Genomic DNA, 27,902 nt, shown 5'->3' with positions numbered 1-27,902 from the left:
ACTCAGTTCTGGCACCTTCTCCTCTAAGAGGCTTCCCTGTCATGTCTGCAGTAGAATGTGCAGGAGTCCTTGGCCTCTGTCCCAGTGGCACCCATATTTACCTCTGTCATGACCCTGGAATTGTGTCTTTGCTTTTCTTTCTCTGCATTCGAAGACTTTCATATGCTTGAGAACAATGAGTGTGTCTTTCATCTCTGTATCTCTAATGTTAAGAACAGTATTTGCATCAGTTTTTCCTGTCAATAAATTTATTCCTGATCTTTTGTTTTCTTGTTCATCCAAGAAGAATCCAGGCATAATAAAAAGGAACATGGTAGAAACTGATTAGAGCAAAAGTGAGATTTCAATCACTTAATCAGTGGGCATTTAAACTTTGCTTATGCATTACCATCACATTGCAAAGAATACGTAGTGAAGGGGAAAATAACTGAAAGCTGTCAATAGATTATTTTAATTTACCCTCTCTGTAAAACTGAAAAAACAGACTGAAATCATCTGTCATAAATGAGGATTCTCCGAGACCCAATTTCTTGGTGCCAATTGCGTAATGAAACAAGCACTGGGCTTTCTGGTCTGAGAACACTGAAGACATTTAGATCCTGATCGATTTGCATTTCTGTGACAGATGCATGCCTCAGAGACAACTGAGCATTGTCCTTCAGTCACCATCTTAGACGTTACTGACCATCAATGATGAGGAACAAGTTTTACTGGAATGAAGGAGTTATGTAATTTCTGAAAGATATCGGAAATGATAAAAGCGGTAATCCTTGAAGGGTCCATCCAGCTAGAAATCTACAATAATTAAGTCCCAAATATTCTTAAAATAGTGAATGCCTTCTCTTTCTACAACTCCAACTTAACTTTACTGTTCAACAAATTGACCAAATGAAATTGACCTATTTACTACAAACCTTTTTGTTCCTTAGGCTATATCAGTGTGTGTGTGTGTGTGTGTGTGAGAGAGAGAGAGAGAGAGAGAACACACATGTAATAGTAGATTGCTCTTTAGAAACACAATTGTAGTCACCCTTCCTTTATCTAAGTAATTATCAACTGATTAATTTGTATATTTTAATGATTTGGTTCCCTATTTCTCTAAAGAAGCATAAAACTATTTTAAAGTCTAAGATAACTGAGGCTTCATTACTTGTTGCAAAATAGAATTCATTTTAAGCAGTAGAGAGTCCCACTGGGGAGTGCTAACATGAATAATTACCATTACATGCAATCTACCAAAATGAGCAGTTTCATTGCATTTAGTGGTAGGATCGTCTTCAGATGTGATTTACATTTATATCTCTAATGAAAATTAGTACATTCTTCACACATTTTGATTTTTCTATGTCCCTTCTGTGGCAGCATAACCTCTTACTACTTGTATTTGCCTTTGTAAATTACTGAGTAATGTTGGTGGCAGGCAATGGGTGAACATGTTTTGCTGAGAGTGTAGACTTGTATCACCTGATTGCTCAAAAAAACCTCTGTTACATTCTACATTTCATTGTAACTCCTTGTAATTTAAAATGTGTCTTGAGTACCCTCTATGAGTTTCTCATAATGCAATACTTTGTGTTTCCAACTAGAGGAGTTCTGTTAGAGATTAGGGAAAAGTGACCTGGGGACAGCCTTGATTGAAAAAACTTGAATGACACTGAATAATAGGTACCATATGTGAAACATCTGTTCTAGGTCAAAAGGTAGGGTGTATACTGTATATGCAGTATTTCCGGCCCTTGTAATGGAGGCAGTATTATCTTTCCCATTTTGCTGACAACAAAACCAAGGACAATGCTAGAAGGTAGCTGAGCCAAAATCCAAACAGGGGTGTGTCTGATGTCAAAATGTAGGCTTTCCTTTGGACAGAGGCCATAATTAAGAATAAGAAAGTACCACAAGTTTATTACTTCATATTGCCTTATCTTCCCAGACACTGACCAAGCATTTTCCTGCCTGGCCCTTATCAGAACATATATTTGACAATGCCTGGTTCCTTGGGTTAGGAATCAGTACATCATTCAGTTGGTAATTTTCCTTTCTTTGACTTGGGCAGAGAAGCTCTTTCCAGAGCGAGAGCCAATTGTTTTTCTCTAATAACTTAGAGTTAGGGTACCCTGAGGCTATCCTGAGATCTGGAAGTCTATTTCTCATCTTTTCCTTTGTTGCATGGATGATATCCAACAGTCTGCTTTGACTGGACTTATGGGGACAGATGTGTTGATTGTTTCCACTGTGAAAAAGAGAAACATTGAAAGTAAGATTAGGCTATTTTCTGGAATTATGAATGCAATTTTAAGCATTTATAAAAGAATAGGCGTACATACTAAAACTCATTCCTTGCACCAAAACCAATATTTATTGAGCTAATTTCATTGCAGTTGAATAGAGTGAACAGTAGAAATGAAACACTAAGGATGCCGAGAACCTCCAAAGCTTGGAAAGTTGTGAGAATGTACAATTAACGGTTTACAATAGGAGACAATTAGCACATCTCTTAACTAGGAATAAAGAGATTTGGAATAAGACCATGAGTCACACACCTAGCCCAGATGTTAGAACCTAAGGGTGTGATCTCATTTGCTTAATGAAATAAGACTCATTTCTTAGAAAAAGTCCAATTATTAATTCCTGAGGAATTTATAGGCAACGACTTTTAAAAAAAAATAGACTTTCTTCTTATTAAGGCAAAGAAGCAAAGATGAGCACTCCTCCCTATCTTGGGCCTCACCTCTTTTCCTTACTTTTTGCCTTTGCTCCTCTTTGCCAGGTTTCTAGCCAACACCACTTTCAGAGGCCTCAGTGGTTCCATCAAGGTAAAAGGTTCCACTATCATCAGCTCAGAAAACAACTTTTTCATCTGGAATCTGCAACATGACCCCATGGGAAAGCCAATGTGGACACGTTTGGGCAGATGGCAAGGGGGCAAGATTGTCATGGACTATGGAATATGGCCAGAGCAGGCCCAGAGGCACAAAACCCACTTCCAATACCCAAGTAGACTACATTTGAGAGTGGTTACCCTGATTGAACATCCATTTGTCTTCACGCGGGAGGTAGATGATGAAGGCTTATGCCCTGCTGGCCAACTCTGTCTAAACCCCATGACTAATGACTCCTCTGTCTTGGACAGCCTTTTTAACAGCCTCCATAGCAGTAATGATACAGTGCCCATCAAATTCAAGAAGTGCTGCTATGGATATTGCATTGATCTGCTGGAAAAGCTAGCAGAAGACATGAACTTTGACTTTGACCTCTATATTGTTGGGGATGGCAAGTACGGAGCCTGGAAAAATGGGCATTGGACTGGGCTGGTGGGTGATCTCCTGAGTGGGTCAGCCCACCTGGCAGTCACTTCCTTCAGCATCAATACTGCTCGAAGCCAAGTGATAGATTTCACCAGTCCTTTCTTTTCCACCAGCTTGGGCATCTTAGTGAGGACCCGAGACACAGCAGCTCCCATTGGAGCCTTCATGTGGCCACTCCACTGGACGATGTGGCTGGGGATTTTTGTGGCTCTGCACATCACTGCCATCTTCCTCACTCTGTATGAATGGAAGAGCCCCTTTGGTATGACTCCCAAGGGGCGAAATAGAAGTAAAGTCTTCTCCTTCTCTTCAGCCTTGAATGTCTGTTATGCCCTGTTGTTTGGTAGAACAGCAGCCATCAAACCCCCCAAATGCTGGACTGGCAGGTTTCTAATGAACCTTTGGGCCATTTTCTGTATGTTTTGCCTTTCTACATACACGGCGAACTTGGCTGCTGTCATGGTTGGTGAGAAGATCTATGAAGAGCTCTCTGGAATACATGATCCTAAGGTAATGTTTCTTTTTTACTCTGGCTTTCTTTATAGTCCATTATAACTCCATATATTGTGCCTTATGCTGTAGTATGTTGATGTTCTTTCATCTAATGCAATATTCTCTCAGCCATCGCTAGAGACCAGGAGCTAAATTAAATATTTTGTTGTTCTATTGAATGAAACAGAATGAGGGGCTTTTGAGGAGTGTTTGTTCTAGAGAACGTCTTTCTGCTGGGAATTCTATTAGCAAGTTTTTCCTGTGTTATTTGTGCGTCTCACAGAATGACCATCAAAGAATAGACTTACAAAGTATTTTCACCCACAGCAGACTTCAAAAACTGACTAATTGCTTCTCCTGGGAATTAATGGAAATACATAGTAGGATCCAAATTTAAATTGTAAAGAATCCTTTTTTTTTTTGCCATGAAAAAATAGTAAAATGGAAAGAACTAACATTTTATCATAAACACCCAAAGCGAGATGCTAGAGAGCTCAATGGGTATAGAACAAGGAGTACTGAACAAATTGAGATGGCAGGATTACCTAAAAAACAGGGTGTCTTTATACAGTAAGGAAATCCATAAAGCTGGCCAACTTGGCTGAGGTTATGGTGCCAACAGTCACATAACAATGTCCAAGGACATTCAAAAAAAGGATACCTATTCTAGGCTGCCTTTGATATCCTGGACATCTGACCCTAAGGGGAAAAGGGAGGAGTCGGATGGAGTTCAGGTATACAGACAGGTAAAGCAGTGGTGATCCTCAAGTAAGGAGAGCCGTGTCTGTGTTCTGTCTGGATTAAAACAGGACCCCTTTTTGTGACTAGGGGCATGGAGAACCTATTCCAACCTAGTGGGAGGAGTGAGGAGGTGGTGGTTGAGGCTCAAGAAAATTGGAATAAGGCCCAAGAGAGTACTATAGTCCTGATGGGGAACAGAATTCAGATCCAGAGCAGAAGTATGTTCCAAGGCATACGACCCACCTAGGAGAGATTAGAGTAAGTCGCAATTGAGTGGGCATACCTGGGACATGCTGTGTTTAAAGCAACTTGAGCTCAGCTGAGCATTTCAAATTGGGAAACACTCATCATGCCTTTTCAAATACCCCTTTCCACACCAAGCCTCAAGGTATTAAAACTTTACTATAAATTCGAATTAAACATTTAAAATCAGTTTCATAGAGTATCAACATATAGGATGTTTGCAACTATCTTTATCAAATGATGAAGTGGCCCAGAGGGCAGGCAGCAGCCTTAGACGTCTCATAAATGGTTTGGATTAAGATATAAGGTCTGTTCTGCAAACAAATGAACATGAGCAACTTGACCCATAACTGCAGACCTCCTGGTAAGTGACACGAACCTCATGAAAAGGTTCAACAAACAGTGGCTTACTGATTAGGCAAGGATTGCATTGTCTTCTAATGAACACTCAGGGCTTCAGGTTATGAGCTGGAATCCCACGAACAGCAATAAGTCTGTAGCATAAATAGATGTGTCACCCTAAAGAGAGATTTTCATGATGCTTCTGCATTCATGCTTTACAGTGGGATTAGCAACTGCTGTTTATTCTTTGCCCTAGTCGGCCTATAGACCTCCCAAAGTTTCACTGTCTTCTTAGAGGCCTACCCAGATTTTTTACATGAATCTTGCTAATGTGATGCTTAAATTAGAAACTGGGAACGGAAACCATTCAATCCAGTGTAGTACAAAAGACAATCTAATATATGCCTATTGTGAAGATTCTGGACTATTATCTCATGTAAAAAGGTGAACGCAATACTGACTAAAGAGGTTCATTAATCAAAGCTGAAGATTGTCAGAATTAAGTCATGGATGCTATGTGTGAGAAACCTGTAGCAATGATTATTTTAGGGGATTAAATGGAAAATCATAAAGAAAAACTACACAGCAGTAAAACAGTCTCTTTAAACAAAAAGAGACGTTCAGTCCTTGACTCCACCAGAATAAAAGGTGAACTTTTGGGCACATGGGTGGCTCAGATGAGCTCAGTGGGCTCATCTGCCTTGGGCTCAGGTCATGATTCCAGGATCCTGGGATCGAGCCCCACATTGGATTCTGCTCAGTGAGGAGCCTGCTTCTCCCTCTCCTTCTGTCTGCCTTCCTGCCTTCTTGTGCATGCTCTCTCTCTCTCTCTCTCTGTCAAATAAATAAATAAAATCTTTTAAATAAATAAATAAATAAATAAAAGATGAAGTTTTTATAAATTTACTCCCACCCACAAGACAAAATGAGCAGAACTAAACAAAGTCAACTTTGTGTTATAGCTGGTAAGTTCTTAATGAAGTGGGACAATTATCTAAAATATTTCCAGTTTGGGGCATCTGGGTAGCTTAGTCAGTTAAGTGTCTGCCTTCAGCTAGGTTGAAGGCAGGTGATCAGGTCCTGCTTCGTGCTCCCTGCTCATCAGGGAGCCTGCTTCTCCCTTGCCCTCTGCCACTCCCCCTGCTTGTGCTCTCTCGCACGCTCGCTCTCATAAATAAGTAAAATCTTTAAAAAATTTTTAAAAATAAAGTACTTTCAATTTGAGATAATAAACTAATTTCTACTAAATTTCGCCCCCAAAATGTATATTTCTCCCCCATGTCATTTCTGTGGTGAAGTCTTTCACTTACAGGTTTTTGTCATATAAAGATACCCAGATCATTTGACTAAGCAGTTCTTGACATCTGGACTTCGGGCGAATACTGTTGGTGACAAAATTGTTCCATTTTCATCCAGATTTGTGGTATTATGCAAATGACAGTGTCTTCACCCTCCCACAGAGAGAGATGATTAAAATAATTTTCATAACCTTTCAGTCCCTCAGCGTTCATCCTTCAGTGTAGTGCAGTTAACTCACATGAGTGCTTTTCGGTCCTACCTTTTAAGGGACTGTATCTTTTTTCTTACTCTGAATGATGTAGAGAAATTAGGAGTAAATAAGTCGAGGAGAGGAGAAAACAACTTAGAAAGTTGTAAACATGGTGAAGTTCAGAAACAGGAAATAGTGTCAAAGTTCAAGGAAAGGGCGGTTACCTTCTACTTAGTACATCAGGGGAAGGCTTAATTAACAAGATAAAAATATGTGCTTATTCTTGAAGAACACTTGGAAACTGGACATGTGTGTCAAGGGAGAAATGGTCATTCCAAGCAAAGCAACAGAATGAACTGCTTTCAGGTGGAAGGTGTAAGGCATAGTCAGGAGGAGTTGAATTGAGGAGTTCAATTTAGCCATGGCATATGTTCCATGAAAGGAAGGAGGTGGGATCCATGTCTAAAAATTAAGTTCAGTTGAGATAACAGAAGATCTTAGACATCAGGCTGAGACTCGTGAACTTCATCTGACAGTAGAATTTCTCTGACAGTTCTTGAACAATGGAATAGCAGATCGGAAGAGTACCCATTTAGGATGGTTTCTGAAGTAGCACGTAAACCAGATTAGAAGAGAAGGACAATGAACAGAAGTTGTAGTTATAGTCACTGATAGAAAGAAGACAAATGCAAGAAATCAGGTGGTGATCAAGTCCATTGGACTTGGCGATTAACTGAGTGTGAGAGGCAACAAAGAGTCACCTTTACAGTTACCGGACTCGGTGTCTGAGATGCTGGTACCGTTCAGGAAAGCAGAGACGGCACTTTATGGACTAGAAAATCCAGTCGATCAGTTCCGTTTTACACGTGGCATTTTAAAATCTGTTTTGGACATCCAGGGGAGATCCAGCAGGCATTTGGAAATGAGAGTTCAGGAATGGGAGTGAAGCTGGTGGGAATTCTGGCCAGAGAGGTGATCCTGTGTATTAAAGCTTTCGGAGAGTATGAGATCCCCAAGGGAGAAGGTGGTAGGAAGAAAAATTGATGTTTGAAAGAAAGCAGCAGGCATGAGGAAGTCTCATGGTGTTGGAGAACAGGATCTGTGGAGAGACAAGATAGAGAATAAAGAGTAAAGATGCCCTGTAACAAAGTCACACAGACCCTTGAGTGTCCCTCTCTCTCTCTAGCTTGGGGTTGTACTTTTTGAGGTGAAGATTGTTATTAGCCTGCTGCCTTGCCTAGCTTCTTGCCAGCGGTTATCAGAGGACAAAGGCCAATCAGGGCCCAGTCCAAATTGAGAATTGTTTGTGTGCCAGTGTGCCTGTGTGTTTGTGTGTTTGTGTTTTTGTGTGTTTGTGTTTTTTGTCTGATGAAGCTGGGTTTATGTGGTTTGCTTTTTCCTCGTTTTTTTTTTTTTCCAAACTCCATTCAAATTCACTTGATGGTATTTTTGTTCAAATAAATGAAAACACATCATTTATGTAGAAGTCATGGATCTCTCTAGTTTTCTTCGGACATTTGTTTGTCTGCTGTAAGGTGAAAGATCCCCTCCATCTGAAAGAAAGGTGACATGATGGAATATTGGTCACACTCTGAAGATTCTTCCACCCCCGACTCACTATCTGATTTGTTTTCCTCTCCTTTCGTGCTCCTCACTTGCTAGATATTAGGACAGCCCCCAGGATACCATACAGCCATTCTCAACCCAGTTCCAGTCCTCACAGCTCAGTTAATTCACCTCAGGCAAATTTCCTGTGCCTCCACACTAATGTTCTTCACACCTGCCTTCTCTAACTCTTTTTTAGTTACCTCCGGATAATCTCCCTGTGCCTCCCTGTTATGTTTGTCTTCCTAAAAACTTTGAGCATCACACTTCTCAGACTTTTCTAGAAGCACCTTATGAAGAAACAGTCTTTTAGGAATAGATGTCTTCAGCTCTTAGAGACCATCTAAGCCCCCAGATCTGAGAAGGGGACTCCCCAAAGTTCCTCTCCTCCTTCCTTAAAACTACTCTTTTGCTGCATATAACATTTTTAATTATAATCATAGTGGGGTTTTTTGGAAATGGTTTCTATTTCTAGCCCAAAATTTGGGCTGTAGCTTTTTTTTTTTTTTAATATGAGTCTTAGAATCCAAACACCACCCATAAAATATTCCTACAGGAAAAATGTTTGGATGAAAACCTATTGACTTAAAAATTGAGATTTGTGATCTGTATTTTATACACAACCCATCAGTAAATTGAGTCCTGGCCACATAAGTATCTGTAACCATGATATTAGATAGAGTGAATGTAATAGCACCATATTTTTTCTCGATCATGGCTATACATTTATCACAATTAATAAACCTGTTAAGAGCATGAGTATTTTATCACCATTTCAGAGTTGAGATTCACTGGCTTCTACCAACTACTTTGAATCAAATAAAATTAGAAACAGAATGCTGTGCAGGGCAGACCAGTTTATGATTCACTACATGTTGCAGGAGCCAAGGCAGGTTAGAATACTTCTTTTACTGACGGGGATCAGAGGGAAGAAATCATCTTGTTGCTGGCTGCTCCTATAGCTAACCCCAAGAAAGAGAGACTGGAGGGCTGTGCAAATGAAATTCAAGAGGATGGTTCTATCCTCACTTAACTATTTTTGCCAGAATAATTCATTTTACACTAACAGTAATGTATGTAGCTTCTCCCAGCCTCCCACCGACGCTTCTAGGAAGCAAGCTCCATGCTTCAAAGCGGGTGGGCTCTTGAAGCATGAGACCATGAAAGCAAGAATTTATGAGTGATATATTTAATAGGGCTTATGTGGATATTTGTCTGACATACAACTAGCACTATTTATTATAGGCAATGTAGAAAATAGAGTAAGATAGACAGATGGAAGCAAGCACCCATTGCCTCATCATCCAAAGCCATTTCCTCTTAGCATTTTGGGATGATTGACAGGTGAATAGAAACTGCAGTATTATTTTGTCCAGCGAAGTCTGGGTGTGTGATCTAAGGTGTAGACCTGGGCATTTTAGAACCTCCCGCCACTGACATTTGATCTGCAGACATAGAAGATGAGATGAGAAAATCCCTTCATAAAGCACAAAGTACACCAAGAAATAAAGCTCCACCTCCTGGCACAGAGCTGACTTGGCGCAGCAGATAGGATACATGAGCATTCAAAATGAGCTACTTGCTGATTTTAATGGACCTTCTAGTTCTTTTCCAGCATCTCACCTAAGATGCCCCCTTTAGCTCTTTGTGTCTAATTAAAAAAAAAAAAAAAAAAAAAAGCTCCTTAGAGCAAATATGAGACTAGTGTCATTTTTGTACAGGCAAATAATGGTGCTGCTTTAGAAAAACAATCCTGGTGAACATTCAAGTAAATATTAAAATTTAAATAGACCTGCTGTGGAGTCAAGAGCAAACTTTACCAGAAATCTTAAAGGAAAGGACACTCTTGTAGCCCTAGTAGGAAATGATAAGCATTTCCCAAAATAATAAAACCCACCTTTACTGATCATCATATAACAGCATGTGGCTGCCCAATAAAACATATGAATTCATGCAGTAAAGGCTGGCCTTGAACAAGGGAGGGATGCCAGAACTCCAAGGCAGACAGGACTGAACATGGAGGGGAAAGAAAGCGGAGGCTGCACCGTACCATTCACTCATTCTTTCTTTACATCCAGTAACAGTAGCTTCTGTTCCAGGCACATGCTCAGTGGATGAGAATTTAGCAGTGAGAAAACAGACACTGCCCTTGTAACAATGGAGTTTCGTTGGGAAGAAAGACACTCATCAAGGGAGCACATAAATCAGCTAATGATGTAAAACTCTGCTAAGTTCCTGTAGAAAAAAAATACACCAGAATCTGAGATCCTCACAGGAGACCTGATCTGTTGTAGAATTAGAGAAGGCCCCCAGCCTGGCTGAGATCTGAAGAATGGACAAGAGCCAAAAGGAGTTGTGTGAGATGGGGAGCGGGGTTGTTAAGAGCATGTGTAGAAGCCCCGAGATGGAGACCATAGGGAGGGAACTGGGGTCAAGGCCACTCCATCATGAGCTACGAGAGACTGGAAGGCCAGAGAAAGGGGGACAAGAGTAGGACAAGTAATAAGGTAAAGGACAGACGTTTTTGAGAGAACATTTCTCAAAAGATGAAAAAATCCAAGAAGTGTTGTAGTCTGAGAAGAGCCGCCCTTCCCATGGGCTCCATGTACTTCCAGCTAGAAAACTTTTTCTTTTTTAAGGTTTTATTTTATTTTATTTTTTTATTTGACAGAGAGATGGAGAAACAGAGAGATCACAAGTAGGCAGAGTGCCAGGCACGGGGGAGAAGGAGAAGCAGGCTCTCCACTGAGCAGGGAGCCCAACATGGGGGCTCAATCCCAGGACCCTGGGATCATGACCTAAGCCAAAGGCAGCCACGCCCACCGACTGCCAGCTAGAAAACGTAATAGGAGGCACATTCCATTCACTTGGCAGCAAAAACTCCAATAGATCAGGAAGTGTTCTCCATGAGAATTGCATTAAAACACTTATTAAATGTACAAATCAAAATAGTTTGGATAAAAAATTGAGTGTACTGGGGTTCTGTGTATCTTGCACATACTAAAAACTATTGAATTACACACTTTAAATGAATGAACTGTCTGGTATGTGAATTACAGCTCAGTGAGACTTTTCATCAATTCTAAATAAACAAGCAAACTGCCATATTACTGAATTGGAAGACTGAATTTTTAAAGATGGTAAATTTCCCCTTGGTTAGTTAATAGGTGTGAAGTAATTCCAATGAAAATACCGAAGGACTTTTTTGTTGATTTGGGTGATTGTTACTGAATCATCTTCTTCTTCTTCTTCTTCTTCTTTTTTTTTTTGAAGATTTTATTTATTTATTTGTCAGAGAGATCACAAGTAGGCAGAGAGGCAGGCAGAGAGCCCAACGCGGGGCTCGATCCCAGGACCCCAGAATCATGACCTGAGCCAAAGGCAGAGGCTTTAACCCACTGAGCCACCCAGGCGCCCCTGTTACTGAATCTTCTAAATTTAATCTAAAAAAGAAGATTCAAGGGATTTGTTCTTCTAGATATTGAGATACTTAATATTAGTAATAGTAACAGAAAATCTAATACTTATTGACGACTCCCATATGACAGACACTGTTGTAAATGACTTTAATACATTACCTGCTCCCACTGAGTGGTCATGGAAATTAAAATAATCCAAATAAAGCAACTCACATTGTATCTAGTAACTAGAGGGCACAAAATAAGAATAGTTAAAAGTCTTGTCAGATTTTAATATCAATATTAATTATATGTATCTCGAACGATTAGTTCTGTCTCTCTTGTCACTGTGAAGTGGGTGAAAAGGAAATTCTCTTTCTGAGCTAACTTCTAGAGAGCTTGGAGGCGAATTTCTTGCCCATTAACAGCAGATCTCTTTTCGTTGCAGTATGCATTTAAAAAAATATCATTCCTGGCTTCGTTTTGTTTTTTTTTTTCTGCTTCATCCTTTTTTAATGTATGCTGTCTTGTATTTTGTGTGACCTTTAAGCTGCCACCTTAAATCTTTTCAGGAAGAGAACAAGGTATACAGTAAGTAATGTCAAAATCGGATAATAAATAAGGAATATTAACAGCAATTCAAAAAAGAAATAAAATTGGGCAACAGATATAAAAAGTTAAATCTTACTTGTAATCAAAGAAATGCCAATTTAAACAGCAATGAGATGATATTTTTACCTGTCATGTTCAGAATTTTTTACTGGTAGTTCTCAGTCTTGGTTGAAGCAGCATTCTCTGCTATTGGGAAGGTAGGCTGGTGCAATAGTTCATAAATCAATTTGGCCATTTCTATCAAGAGCTTTAAAAGGGTTTGTTTATGCCCTTTTACCCTTGACTACCATTTCTAGGAATCTCTCCAAAGAAAGTAACTTAATATATGGGCAATAATTTATTATAAAGATCATTGCAGTGTTACTCAAAATAACAAAAACTTGGGAACCATGTAAATGTCCAACAATAACACAGTTAATGCATTATAATATTCCTGTGTGCTATAACTATATAACCAGTAGATATAATTTTGAAGAACTTTTAGAATATGAAAAAATTTTAATTAAATATCAAAAAATCAAAATAAAAGTATAAGTGAAAAATTGGGATATAAAGCCATAGACAGTGTTTCCATTTTTGTAATGTGCATGCATACAACTATAAAGAGAAGGGACAAGAAGGAAATAAAATACAATATTAACAGCACTGATACTTGAGCAGTGTGATTACAGGAAATATTATTTCCACTCCATATTTTCTGCAGTGTTCATGGATTATTTATGTTATGAAGAAGGATATAATAAGCTAAGTAAGAATGAGAACAACACAGACACAAGAGGGTAGTCACATCAGCAGTGTTTTCTCCACATGCTCTGCTGCTCTCTGTAGGCTTTTGCATCTAAGCAGCTTGAGTTTCTCAATGAATAGCCCTTCTGTAGTAAACTGTTTACATTGTAAAGATGCTGAGGTTTCCACAAAGACTTTCAGAAGTAAATTTTCATTCCCACTCAGTTTATTCACAGGACTTAGCACAGTCTGATATTATCACATCATTTATTTGTTTACTTGTTAATTGTCCCACTATATCTTGCTCACCACTAGATCACAGTGTTGGGTGAATATCCAGTAAATGTTCAATTAGTAAATAAATGAGCCAGGCGTAGCTGGCTCAGTGGGTTAAGTGTCTGCCTTTGGCTCAGATCATGATTTCAGGGTCCTGGGACTGAGTTCCACATCGGGCTCTCTGCTCAGTGGGGAGTCTGCTTCTCCCTCTCCCTCTCTGCTCTCTCCCTCTGTTTTCTCTCTCACTCTCTCTCAGTTAAATAAGTAAAATATTTTAAAAATAAATAAATAAAATGAATGAAGGAAAATGGCAGCATCATCGGAATAGGGCTATAGTTTTCTGTGGGGATTACTTTGAGATCAGTGCTTTTGATTCAAAAGCATCCTTGCAAAAGACTGTTTAAAACCATGCTCCTACTAGATGCTGTGGAACAAATAGAAGGAAAGCCACAGTAAGGGGCAATGCACTACTATATGATATAAAGGGCAAAATTCTAGTGTTGGCAGATCTAAGTGTGATGTATGCCCCAATCGTAGTGAGTTTGGCGTTACTTGCCGTGGCGTCTGTGACCTCATCTGGAGGATAACGGGGGAAAATGGATATGAAATATCTGGCTGAAGTTCTGATTCCATCTGCCACTAAATTATAAACTCTATGAGCGTAGAGACCAGAGCTATATAAAATAAAGCACCTATCCCTAGAAACTAAGTATATAGCAACCACTTGTTTAGATAACTGTTGGGTAAATAATGGTCTTGTCACAAGGCCAAGCAGAGGTGATCAACATGCGTTCAGTGGAAGAGAGGTAGACGATAGGAACACCTTTCACTTGAAGTTGGAGAGTATACCCAGATGAGTTCCGAATTATGTCCAAAGAGTGACCTGGGGTGTACGAGTTTGGTACCATTAGAGGATCAGAGCAAAGAAAACCTATGACTGTGATGTCCATAGTGGTGCCAAGGATCGAGTTGTAGGTTTCCATGACTGAGAGCATGAGACAGGTAATGCTGCCCCAGCCTGGGTGGTCCCGGGTCTGGCAGCAGATTGTGGAGCTGGGTTAGAAACATGTAGTGCTCCAGTAAAGATCAGATACATGGTACCTGGCACCTATTAGGAGCTGAAAAACTGGGCATTCCCCTTCCCTTCCTGACTGTTCTTCAATTTAAAAAACTTTGGAAAACCCAAAAGATTTTGCTAATTCTCATTGATAAATGGAAAACTGAACAGATGAACATGTGATCTGTTTACTTCCTCATCTACTTCCAAAATATTTTTGAGATGGCATCTTTATAGAACTTTTTGAATAACTGCAGCTTTATGACTTTCAAATAGATATACTAACAGCAGCAAAGTGTTTTCAATTAGACACCCTGCTGGGTTTGCATTAATGAATGTCTAAGATCACTTCCTTCATTTGAATACAGAGAATGTGCCAAATTTTTGCAAACCTTTCTCTTAAATTAGGGGAAAATTGGCTTCTAACTTTGTTTACATTATTAACCTGCTTAGCAAGCACTGTCTTTATGCATACTTTTGTACCAATAAATATATCATAGGATATCTATAAATATTCAAATCTTATATAATATAAACATTAGTACCCATGTCTATCAACTCTGTGTTCATACACAGACATATTATTTTAAAAGTAAGCACATCTTCATTAGACATATACACATTTGTAATTCGGGAGAGCTAAGTCACTCTAAGTCATTCTTGGACATAATGTGGAAATCTCATGGCTATACCTTCCAATTGCAAGTGAGAGGGGCTCCTACCCTCTGCCTCTGTCCTGCTGGACACATCTTGGCCACTTCTGCCTGATTTCACAAGCATTCACACCACACTTATATCTGATGCTATGGAATGAATACAAGGACCGCCCCAGTAGGAGACAGCATAGGGTGATTCAAAGGACAAAGTCCTGGTGTTGGATAGATAAAAAGTTTGATGCAACTTAGGTTTGAGAGCTTGCTCTGTGGTGAACCTCATTTTCACATTCAATAAATCTCTTTGTCTAAAAAAGTTGCAGGCAATGCCTAACGGGGCTTCTTTTATGTCTAAAATACGTATTTTAGCTCCACAAAGTGTGCGAATTAATGAGTGTTGGAGTCTTGTGATTTAGCCTCAGCTTCACATTTTGATCCTCAATCAGCTCAGAAGGTGGCATGACCTAACCACCCTGTGCCTCCATCCGGTGGCATGTCAGGAAGCTTAACTGTGAGCTCAGCTCCTTCATGGACTCGGTCTGGGAGATTCAGCCAAGTTTCCCTACCGCAACTGCATACAAGACTGCTCCAGCCAACTCCACAGATACATCTCTATGAAAATATATATGTATCTATATAATACATAGTATATATATTGTTTATATAATATACAATATATCGTGTATGTATTGTGTGTGTGTATTATATAAGTATATAGGCATAATGTATACATAATACATAATGTATATATCTGATGTTATTTATAGCTTAAATTCAGAAAGATATTTTGTCAGAACCATTAATGTCTTTCTAACTCAAGACTGCACTTATGGCATTTTATTAGGAAGCCACTACCTAAAAAAATGCCAAATGACAGAAAATTCAAGCAGTGCCACCAAAACAAGACCTTAAATGTTTCCTTAAATTATATTTGAACTGGAATTTATTTTCTATGCATGATTTGAAGATATAAAATCGATGGAGGTAACTTTATTGGCAAAAAAGAATATAAGTGAATGTAGGCATATTAAATGTGTATCTCCTGTGATTTACACGTTTAAAATGATGATCAGTCCCGAGGATCATACATGTGAACCTTCATCGGCATGTATGTATTAGCTTTATAATAAGACCCCTTATATAGTGTCAGGGACAGGAACTGAGAACAACATAAATAAATAATAATGATAATAACATTTGTTGGATACCAACCATGTTCCAGGGATTGTGCTAACTGCTCTACATGGATTTTTCTCATTTAAATTTTACTGCATCCATATGGATGAGGAAATGGGGCTAAAAGAAGTTGGGCAACTTGTCCAAGGCATATAACTAATAAATGGTAGAGGCAGGATTCGTAACCAACAAAATCTGACTTATTATTCTTACTCAGTGTTGTCATATGCAGTAAGAATGTTTTTTCCCAACCTGATGTGTTTTTTAAAATATTTTATTTATTTATTAGAGAGAGAGCACAAGCCAGGGGTGGGGGAGGAGAGTGGGAGGAGAGAAGCAGACTCCCCACTGAGCAGGGAGCCTGACCCCGGTGTGGGGGGGCGGTGATCCCAGAACCCTGAGAGCATGACCTGAGCCAAAGTGAGACACCCGGAATGACTGAGCCACCCACACGCCCCCCAAACCTGATGTATTCTAAGTAGTCCTTTCCCCACCATTGGACTTAGCCTGGGAAAGCTGTTCACACACAAAGGTGACTCGGACAGAGACTGCTGCTGAGGCTGGGGCATATGAAATTGTGCAGTGGGTTTGTATGGGATGAAGAAATGAGAGACACACAGATCAGGAAGGATTTTCTCCCACTCTACCCTCACCACCATCATCACTAACGCCCTACCCAGAGAAGTGTTGCCTCAGGATATGCCCTTCTGGGCACTTCGTAAACTGAGAGTGAGTTATTTATCCACAGTGTCTCCCCCTGAGCACCACCGTGGCGCTGCCGTCACAGCCTAGGAAATGGCCACTGCTGTGACATGGCAGCTTCTCTTGGCTGCAGTCAGGGGTTTCCAGAGGATGCTGTTGTGCTCAGGTGTGAGCCCTGGTGCTAATTAATCTCTGGGAAATCCCTCAAACTGCTACTCAACTCTGCCTTCAGCACCACTGTACTCCCATCAGTTTTACTCAGAGAGAAGAGAGACTAAATCAGTCTCTGTTCTTCAAGATATTGTTTATACTGTTGAGAGTCTAGAAATAATCTCTGGTCCTTAAGAGGAGATTGGCTCAAGTAGGGGGCACATTCTTGCACTGAAATACAATGTTCCTTTTAGAAAAATGAGCTATTTAGTCAAGTTTTTAAAAAGTAGATTATACAAAATAAGCATATAAAATAAAACAGTCTGTAAAAACATGTTGCATTAGCATTTTTAGTTTTCCTGAATTGACACCATTGTGTAAGGGTTGCTCACCACTAGAAAACAGTAATATCAGGAGCATCTCAGTTCTTTCTTCCTGGCACAGGTCCTGAAATTCTCCCAACAGCCATTGCTTTGTATTAGGAAATTTTCCTCCAGGTGGCTCCTATATAATACTGCATGTATTTCAAGATAAGATAAATGTTCCCTGAAAGAGGAGATACTTCTGTTAATATCCTATATTTTTATTAATCCTATAAATTTACTAATCTATTAAATTAATTTTTATTAATTATCTTATTAACTTAGACTAGATAATTCTACTTACATAGAGAGCAAGGAAAATATGTAACATTGGACCATTTGATGAATTTTAGGGAGAAGACACCAACCATCAAATCTGTTGAAATATTCAGAGGAGGAGGCAGCCAGCCTAGCTTGCTGCCAGGACTCACTTTCCCCTCACTCTTGACTTCTGAGACCTTAGGCCACTTTGACCTCATGTCCAGACACACACCTCTTCCTTACCTTTCCCCCACACAGGCTCAGAAACCAATCACATTCTCATTCAGGGAGAATTCAATATGTCCTGTATAGATCCTTTTCCCTCTGAAGTGAGATCCAAGGATGAGCAATGTTAGCATCTCCAGCGTATTAGAAATGCAGATTCTCAGGCCCTGCTCCAGTCCTGCTGAACCAGAATCTGCATTTTTATGAGATCCCTGGATGTTTCATTTCTGTAGTACAGTTGGGGAAGCAGCACTGTTGGTCAATTCCCGCATGACTCAACATCTGGTCACTTTGCTGCTGACCCTACTCGTACCTTTCACCTCCAGTCAGGCACGTGTTCCAGGACTAAATCTTAGAATTAGTGTCATGTTAATTTCAAGGTTCTAGTAACGTCTAGCCTTGGTCCTCTCTCGACATCTGGGAGATGCTTTGGCTCCAAGCCCCAGCTGGCCAGTTAAAATTTTAGCCCAGCTGGTAAACATCTTGGATAATGGACCTATGCAGTTTTGTTCTTTATAGTCCACCTGGCTCACCATCACTCTGATCTGTACTATTTTGTGCCTTCTCGCCAAACCAGCAACGCACCAGTCCATCATCTAAACGATTTCAGGGAAGACTCCCTGGTCTCGGTTACCAGTCCGCTGTCGGCGCAAAGAAGCTCTTCTTTGTGCTGCTTCTGCTTCTTAAGCCTTTTTTATTCTTGTTCTTTCCTCCGTGCAGAGAGTAACCAGTTTATCAGCTTCTTTGAACCACGATTAACCCATTTCTCACATCTTGTGAATCACTTGACAAACCATTGTTTCCAGCTCATCCAGAGGAATGAAAGGTGCTGCCCCTGATTCACATCACGTCACCACAGACATGCTCCTGCACAAGTTCTTAGCTGCAACGGAGTACGGAAAGAAGGAAAGGTATTACATAGAGGAAACTCAAGCTTTTATCCTGACCCACCGATTTTCTTTTCACTCTTACATGCTTGTAGAAAATGACCATTTTGCTTCTCCGATATGACGAATGAGAGAGAGACAAACCATGTGTAAAGCACTCCATTGTCTCCAGCTGTCAGGCCGGCACCTCAGTGTACCCCCTGCATCTCTGCAGCAGGAAAGGTATTTAAACAGCAGAGAAGACAGAGGCTAAGAAGAGTTAAGCCATTTTCCCCCACAAAGTTCAGACTGCTACTTAAACCTCACGCTTCCTAATTTCAGATCCATCACGATTTCAGTACAACGTGCTGCCCCATATGAACCGTATTCAAAAATGTATTTAGCGGACAAGGGTAGGGATACCCGTGGCTCCCAAAACTTTGCTCAGCATTTCAGGAATGTAATTTGAGGAAAGTAGCTATCAGAACAAATAAGAAGTTCATAATACATCTATTTAGGGCTTAATGTAGATCTGGTATTTGTGAATTATCTTAGATTTTTGGATGGTTTGAGCTTCCAGAAAGCTGAGTATTTTGCAGGTCACATAATGAAATCAAGCAGCCAGTTTACTGAGAGCCAATCTGAAGTCCAGGAATGCACAATATATTTTGCTTTATGTCATGTACCAAATGACTAATAGGCAGCAGGGGCTTTCAGGGTTATAATTTTAGCCCAAGGTTCTGGTAACTACATGAAGTCCTTGAGTGGTTTATGATATCATAAGCTGAAATTATAGCTCCCTAGGGGCAAGAGTTGTTGAAATGCTTTCAGCCACTGAGTACCATAACTAGCCTGTTCTCTATAGCAATTATAGGAAAAACTATATTAAATGCCTAGTCATATTGACTAATGACTTTAAATATAGAAATTATTTTTTTAAATGAGAATGGCAGGCAGGCAATTCATTCATCCATCCATTCCACAAATATGTACAAGTCACCATATGTCTACCACTAGGACAAAGGCTGGGGTTACAGCAGCAGGCCAGGCCAGTCCCTAACACTGCCCTCAGAGAACTTTCATTTTAGGAGAGGAATCTGACATTAAACAACTGTAACTGTAAGATAAATGTTATGATGATGAATAGAATATTAAATATACCATTGTATTAACAGGAACCTGACCACCTGGGAAAGGAGGGACACAATCAGAGAAGGCCTCCTTGAGGAAGTAAACAGAATTAAACTCTGTATGATGAGTCAGAATTATAAAGGATTGGAAGAGCTTAACAAGCTTATGCAAGCTTAACAAGCACATACTGAGAGTAAGATACTGAGACCTTGAAAGGAAGGCACAGAAATCTAACCTCCCTCCAAATGGTTGGAACAGCTGTGTGTGTATGCTTGAGGAAAAAGTGAGAGAGAATCGTAAAATAATGACCTTGAGCACATTGTGCTAATTTAGATAAGTCAGACAGAGGAAGACAAGTACTGAATGATAACACGTGTGGTATATCTAAAAAAATCAAACTGACAGAAAGCAGTAAAATGGTGGTTACCAGGGGTGGGGGTTGGGGAGTAAAATTGAAGCTTTTAAAGGGTACAGACTTCTAACAAGCATTAAATAAGCCATGGAGATCTAATGCACAGATGATACAGATAACAATATTGTGCTGTAACTGTAAAATATAAATATCACTGCAGTTGCAATCATTATAACATGTAAATGTATCAGAGTAACACATTGTACACCTTAAACTTAAACTATCTTACATGTCAAGTATATTTGCTTAAAAAAAGAATGCAGTATACTAAAATGTATATACATATTTCTCATTATATATATACAAATATGTGCATATATATTCTATATAAATAATATAGGTATGTGTGATATATGTGTATGAGAAATTGTGTGTGTGTGTGTATGTGTGTGTGTACAATGTATATTTGCTGTGTGTATAGAGATGTATACATGTGCATGTTTGTGCACCAGAGCAGAATTTTCTTTTTTTTTTTTTTTTTTTTAAAGATTTTATTTATTTGACAGAGAGAGATCACAAGTAGGCAGAGAGGCAGGCAGAGAGAGAGAGGAGGAAGCAGGCTCCCTGCTGAGGGCTGAGCAGAGAGCCCGATGCGGGACTCGATCCCAGGACTCTGAGATCATGACCTGAGCCGAAGGCAGCGGCTTAACCCACTGAGCCACCCAGGCGCCCCAGAGAGCAGAATTTTCAATGAGAAAACACCAGGCCATTTTTTATAAAATGCTTCATCTCCAGTTGCAAAAGAAAAGAATAAGATTCAAGGACTATAGAGATAATATTCAAGGAGTAACTAATTAGGATGACAAAATCAGATAAGATCATAAAATACTGTGTTGCCTGAAACTAATAGAACACTATATGTTAACTATATTGGAATTAAAATTAAAATATTGTGTTGAATGGAACAATAGGTACAAGATACTAAAAGAGATGACCAAGAGGTTGTTTATTTATTTATTCATTTATAATTAACATATAATGTATTATTTGTTTTAGGGGTACAGGTCTGTGAGTCATAAGTCTTACATTATTTACAGCACTTACCATAGCACATACCATCCCCGATGTCTATAACCCAGCCACCCTATCCCTCCCACCCCATTCCCCTCCAGCAACCCTCAGTTTGTTTCCTGAGTATCTTATGGTTTGTCTCCATCCCTGGTCCCTTCTTTCATTTTTCCCTCCCTTCCCCTCACGACCTCCCACCCTCCCTCTCAAATTCCTTATATCAGACAGATTGTATGATAATTGTCTTTATCTGATTGACTTATTTCGCTATGCATAATACCCTCTAGTTCCATCCATGTCATCGCAAATGGCAAGATTTGGGGGGGGGGTGGGGGGGTTGATGGCTGCATATTATTCCAGTGTGTGTGTGTGTGTGTGTGTGTGTGTGTGTGTGTATCTATATCCATCTCTTCTTTATCCATTCCTCTGTTGGTGGACATCTAGGCTCTTTCCCTAGTTTGGCTATTGTGGACATTGCTGCTATAAACATTCAGGTGCATGTGCCCCTTCAGATCACTACATTTATATCTTTAGGGTATATACTCAGTAGTGCAATTGCTGGGTCCTAGGGTAGCTTTATTTTCAACTTTTTGAGGAACCTCCATACTGTTTTCCAGAGTGGCTGAACCAGCTTGCATTCCCACCAACAGTATAGGAGGGTACCCCTTTCTCCACATCCTCTCCAACATCTGTCATTTCCTGAATGGTTAATTTTAGCCATTCTGCCTGGTGTGAGGTAGGATCTCACTATGGTTTTAAATTGTATTTCCCTGAAACTGAGTGATGTGGAGCACTTTTTCACGTGTCTGTTTTCTTTGCAGAAATGTCTGTTCAGGGATGCCTGGGTGGCTCAGTTGGTTAGGCAGCTGCCTTCAGCTCAGATCATGATCCCAGAGTTCTGGGATCGGGTCCCACATTGGGCTCCTTGCTCAGCGGGGAGCCTGCTTCTCCCTCTGCCTCTGCCTGCCATTCTGTCTGCCTGTGCTCGCTCTCCCCCCCCCCTCTGATAAATAAATAAAATATTTAAAAAAAAAAGAAATTTCTATTCATATCTTCTGCCCATTTCTTGATTGGATTATTTGTTCTTTGGTGTTGAGCTTGATAAGTTCTTTATAGATGTTGGATACTAGCCCTTTATCTGATATGTCATTTGCAAATATCTTCTCCCATTCTGTCGGTTGTCTTTTGGTTTTGTTGACTGTTTCCTTTGCTGTACAAAAGCTTTTTATCCTGATGAAGTCCCAAGAGTTCATTTTTGCCCTTGCTTCCCTTGCCTTTGGCAGTGTTTCTAGGAAAAGGTTGCTCTGGCTGAGGTTGAAGAGGTTGCTGCCTGTGTTCTTCTCAAGGATTTTGATGGATCCCTGCCTCACATTGAGGTCTTTCATCCATTTTGAGTCTATTTTTGTGTAAGGAAATGGTCCAGTTTCATTCATCTGCATGTGACTGATTTTCCCAACACCATTTGTTGAAGAGATCATCTTTTTTCCATTGAACATTCTTTCCTGCTTTTCGAAGGTTACTTGACCATAGAGGTGAGGGTCCATTTCTGGGCTCTCTATTCTGTTCCGTTGATCTGTGTGTCTGTTTTGTATAAGTACCATACTATCTTGATGACGACAGCTTCGTAATAGAGCTTGAAGTCCAGAATTGTGATGGCACCAACTTTGGCTTTCTTTTTCAGCATACCTCTGGCTATTTGGGGTTTTTCTGGTTCCATATGAACTTTAGGATTATTTGTCCCATTTCTTTGAAAAAAATTGATGGTATTTTGATAGGGATTGCATTAAATGTTTAGATTGCTTTGGGAAGCATAGGCATTTCCCCAGTATTTGTTCTTCCAATCCATGAGCATGGAACACTTTTCCATTTCTTTGTGTCTTCCTCCATTTCTTTTATGAGTACTTTATAGTTTTCTGAGTACAGATTCTTTGCCTCTTTGGTTAGGTTTATTCCTACGTATCTTATGGTTTTGGGTGCAGTTGTAAATGGGATCAACTCCTTAATTTCTCTTTCTTCTGTCTTGCTGTTGGTATATAGAAATGCAACTAATTTCTGTGCATTGATTTTATATCCTGACACTTTACTGAATTCCTATATGAGTTCTAGCAGTTTTGGAGTGGAGTCTTTTGGGTTTTCTCTCATAAAGTGTCATATCATCTGCAAAGAATAAGAGTTGACTTCTTCCTCACTGATTCAGATACATTTTGTTTCTTTTCGTACTCTGATTGCTGAGGCTAGGACTTCTATTACTATGTTGAGTGGCAGTGGTGACAGTGGATATCCCTGTGTGTTCCTGTCCTTAGGGGAAAAGCTCTCAGTTTTTCCCTATTGAGAATGATATTTGCTGTGGGTTTTTCATAGATGGCTTATATGGTATTGAGGTATGTTCCCTCTGTCCCATACTGTGAAGAATTTTGATCAAGAAAGGATGCTGTACTTTGTCAAATGCTTTTTCAGCATCTATTGCGAGTATCATATGGTTCTTGTTCTTTCTTTTACTAATGTATTGTATCACATTGATTGATTTGCAGATGTTGAACTAACCTTGCAGCCCAGGAATAAATCCCACTTGGTCGTGGTGATTAATCCTTTTAATGTACTGTTGGATCCTATTGGCTAGTATTTTGGTGAGAATTTCTGCATCTGTGTTCATCAAGGATATTGGTCTGTAATTATCCTTTTGATGAGGTCTTTGTCTGGTTTTGGGATCAAGGTAATGCTGGCCTTATAAAATGAGTTTGGAAGTTTTTCTTTCTTTTCTATTTTTTGGAACAGTTTCAGGAGAATAGGAATTAATTCTTCTTAAAGTGTTTGGTAGAAATTCCTGGGAAGCCATCTGGCCCAGAGCTCTTGTTTGTTGCAAGATTTTTGATGACTGCTTCAATCTCCTTACTGTTTATGGGTATGTTCAGTTTTTCTGTTTCTTTCTGGTTCAGTTTTGGTAGTTTATACGTCTCTAGGAATGCATCTATTTCTTCCAGATTGTCAGATTTGCTGGTGTATTGTTGCTCATAATATGTTCTTATAATTATTTGTATTTCTTTGGAGTTGGTTGTGATCTCTCTTCCTTCATTCATGATTTTATTAATTTGGGTCCTTTCTCTTTTCTTTTTGGTAAGTCTGGTCAGGGGTTTAACAATCTTATTAATTTTTCAAAGAACTAACCCCTAGTTTTGTTGATCTGTTCTACTGTTCTTTTGCTTTCTATTTCATTGGTTTCTGCAGTGACTTCTTATTTCTCTTCTCTTACTAGGTTTAGCCTTCATTTGCTGTTCTTTCTCCAGCTCCCTTAGGTGGAGGTTTAGGTTGTGTATTTGAGACCTTTCTTGTTTCTTGAGAAAGGCTTGGATTGCTATACACTTTACTCTAAGGACTGCCTTTGCTGTATCCCAAAGATTTTGAAAAGTTTTGTTTTCATTTTCATTTGTTTCATTGTTTCCTCTTGTGGTTGAGTTCTAGTTTGAAAGCACTGTGGTCTGAAAATATGCAGGGAATGATCAGAGTCTTTTAGTATGAATTTAGACCTGATTTGTGACCCAGGATGTGATCTATTCTGGAGAATGTTCCATGTGCACTAGAGAAGAATGTGTATTCTGTTGATTTGGGATGGAATGTTCTGAATGTGTCTGTGATGTCCATCTGGCCCAGTGTGTCACTTAAAGCCTTTATTTCCTTGTTGTTATTTTGCTTAGATGATCTGTCCATTTCACTGAGGGGGATGTTAAAGTCCCCTATTATTGTTGTATTATTGTCAATGTGTTTCTTTGATTTAGTTATTAGTTGGTTTATGTAATTGGCTGCTCCCATGTTAGGGGCAAAGGTATTTATAAATGTTAGATCTTCTTGTTGGACAGACCCTTTAAGTATGATAGAGTGTCCTTCCTCATCTCTTATTACAGCCTTTGGCTTAAAATCTAACTTATCTGATACAGAATTGCCATCCCAACTTTCTTTTGATGTCTGTTAGCATGGTAAATTGTTTTCCACCTCCTCACTTTAAATCTGGAGGTATCTTTGGGTCTAAAATGAGTTTATTGCAGACAGCAAATTTTTTTAATCCATTCTGATACCCTGCTTCTTTTGATTGGGGCATTTAGCCCATTTACATTCAGGATAACTACTGAAAGATAAGAATTTAGTGCCATTTTATTGCCTGTAAGGTGACTATTACTGTATATTGTCTCTGTTCCTTACTGGTCTGTCACTTTTAGGCTCTCTCTTTACGTAGAGGGACCCTTTCAATATTTCCTGTAGGGTAGATTTGGTATTTGAAAATTCTTCTAGTTTTTGTTTGTCCTGGAAGCTTTTTATCTCTCCTTCTATTTTCAATGACAGCCTAGCTGGATGTAGTATTCTTGGCTGCATATTTTTCTTGTTTAATGCTCTGAATATATCATGCCAGTCCTTTCTGGCCTGCCAGATCTCTGTAGAGAGGTCTGCTGCCAATCTAATGTTTCCACCATTGTATGTTACAGACCTCTTGTCCTGAGCTGCTTTCAGGATTTTCTCTGTCACTGAGACTTAAGTTTTACTATTAGATGACAGGGTGTTGACCTATTTTTATTGATTTTAAGGAACTTTTCTGAGCCTCCTGGATTTTGATGCTTGTTCCCTTCCCCAAATTAGGGAAATTCTCTGTTCTGATTTGCTCCAGTATGCCTTATGACTCCTCCCCTTCTTTTTCTGGGATCCCAATTATTCTAATATTGTTTCATCTTGTGATATCACTTGTCTCTCGAATTTTCCTCTTGTGGTCCAGTAGTTGATATTGCTCTTTTTCTCAGATTCTTTATTCTCCATCATTTGGTCTTCTCTATTACTAATTCTGTCTTCTGCCTCATTTATCCTAATGGTAAGAGCCTCTATCTTTGATTGCACCTCATTAATAGTTTTTTTTTTTATTTCAACTTGGTTAGATTTTAGTTCTTCTATTTCTCCAGAAAGAGATTTTATTTCTCCAGAAAGAGATTCTCTAGTATTTTCTATGCTTTTTTCAAGCCCAGCTAGCATCTTTATAATCATCATTCTGAACTCTAGTTCTGACATCTTACTAATGTCCATGTTGCTAGGTCCCTAGCCATCAGTACTGCCTCTTGTTCTTTTTTTTTTAGGTGAGTTTTTCCATCTTTTTATTTTTATCCAGAGAAGAATAGATGAATGAGAGAACAAAATACTGAAAGGGCAGCAACAACCCCCCAAGAGGTTATTTAATGTGAAATAGTCATCTAGTGAAGATGTCCTAGAGAATATAAAGTTCACCACCAAATGGAAAAGGCAGGGAAGAGTTACTGACTGTACAATAATATTTCAATATCATTTCAACCAATTAAATTATATTATTATTTTCAGTGATAATATAACTTTCATTCGCGTCACACTTTATATATATGTATTTTCTCATCTTGCGAGGGGGTATAATGACAGTGTTTTAGCATAGTTAAATATAAATAAATCCTCTAAAGTCATATATACTAAATGAAAGTTGGATACAATAAAGATTGTATTTCAGAATATCAAATAATAGGTGGGAGGAAAAAGCAAATTCGAGACACAAACCAATAGGACAAAATACTTAATCACATGCCCCAAATTCTAAGTAGAAATCCTTAAGTATAGGAAGTACTGCTTTTGGTTTAATGGTAGTTATTAGTAATACCACTCCCTTAGAGTTGGTTTCACTAAGAAAGTGACATTTTTACAAAAATCTCAACAATGTGCCATTTACAAGAGACATTTAAGCTAGACCTGACCTGGGGCATCTGGGTGGCTCAGGCAGTTAAGTGCCCAACTCTTGATTCCCTCTCAGGTCATGATCTCAGGGTTGTGAGATCAAACATCACATTGAGCTCCACACTGGGCATGGAGCCTGCTTAAGAATCTCTCTCTCCCAGGTGCCTGGGTGGCTCAGTTGGTTAGGCAACTGCCTTTGGCTTAGTTCACGGTCCCGGAGTCCCAGGATCGAGTCCTGCATCGGGCTCCCAGCTCCATGGGGAGTCTGCTTCTCCCTCTGATGCTCTCATGCTCTCGCCTCTCATGCTCTGTCTCTCTCTCAAATAAATAAATAAAATCTTTAAAAAAAAAAAAAAAAAGCAATCTCTCTCTCCCTCTCCCTCTGCCCCTTCTTTCTCTGAAAAAAAAAAAAAAAGACCTGAACTAAGCTAAAAAATTAAAAGCTTGACTAATATATTTTAAAAAGCATAGAAATTTTTTTAAATGTGTTTTGCTACTTTAGAATTCATCATAAATTTTAAAATAGTAAAAGTAACCCAAATATTTATTGCCTCTCTGAAAAGCTGTGGGCCAATCAAGCATTACAATGAAACTCTGAAAACAAATATTTTAACCATTTTTCAGTAAATGCTATAATATAGTTATATAAAGAAAAAATCTAGCTGACCTCTGAGACAAGTATCATATAATGACTAAAGTGTTAATAGCCATTCTTACTTGGAATTTTTTGTGCATTAATAATACTTGGAGTTAAAATGAACAGCATTTTCCAAATACAATAACTCAAGAATAAATGGAAACATTTGTGCAAGTGTTTCATTTTTTAAAATCACCTTGGGCTGAGTCAAACCATGGAAAATTTTAGCTCAAAAGAAAAATTCTTCCTCCCCCCATCCCCCCCTAAAAAAATCACAAGGATGTGAAAACAGGATTATAATGG

General features: G+C 39.2%; 1 protein-coding gene across 1 annotated transcript in view; it reads left to right on the top strand.

Moving 5' to 3' along the window:
- Positions 1-27,902, top strand: part of GRIN3A (glutamate ionotropic receptor NMDA type subunit 3A) — a 157,034-nt gene that overhangs the window by 61,207 nt on the left and 67,925 nt on the right. Inside the window, exon 3 of the mRNA XM_082696808.1 lies at positions 2,768-3,815. Coding sequence (XP_082552934.1) covers positions 2,768-3,815 — 1,048 coding nt within the window. The remainder of the gene's footprint in view (positions 1-2,767; positions 3,816-27,902) is intronic.

The sequence above is a fragment of the Mustela nivalis genome (assembly GCF_964662115.1).
Source record: "Mustela nivalis genome assembly, chromosome: 13".
Taxonomy (NCBI): domain Eukaryota; kingdom Metazoa; phylum Chordata; class Mammalia; order Carnivora; family Mustelidae; genus Mustela; species Mustela nivalis.
The sequence above is the reverse complement of the archived record's forward strand: the minus strand, read 5'-3'. Positions and strand labels throughout refer to the sequence as shown.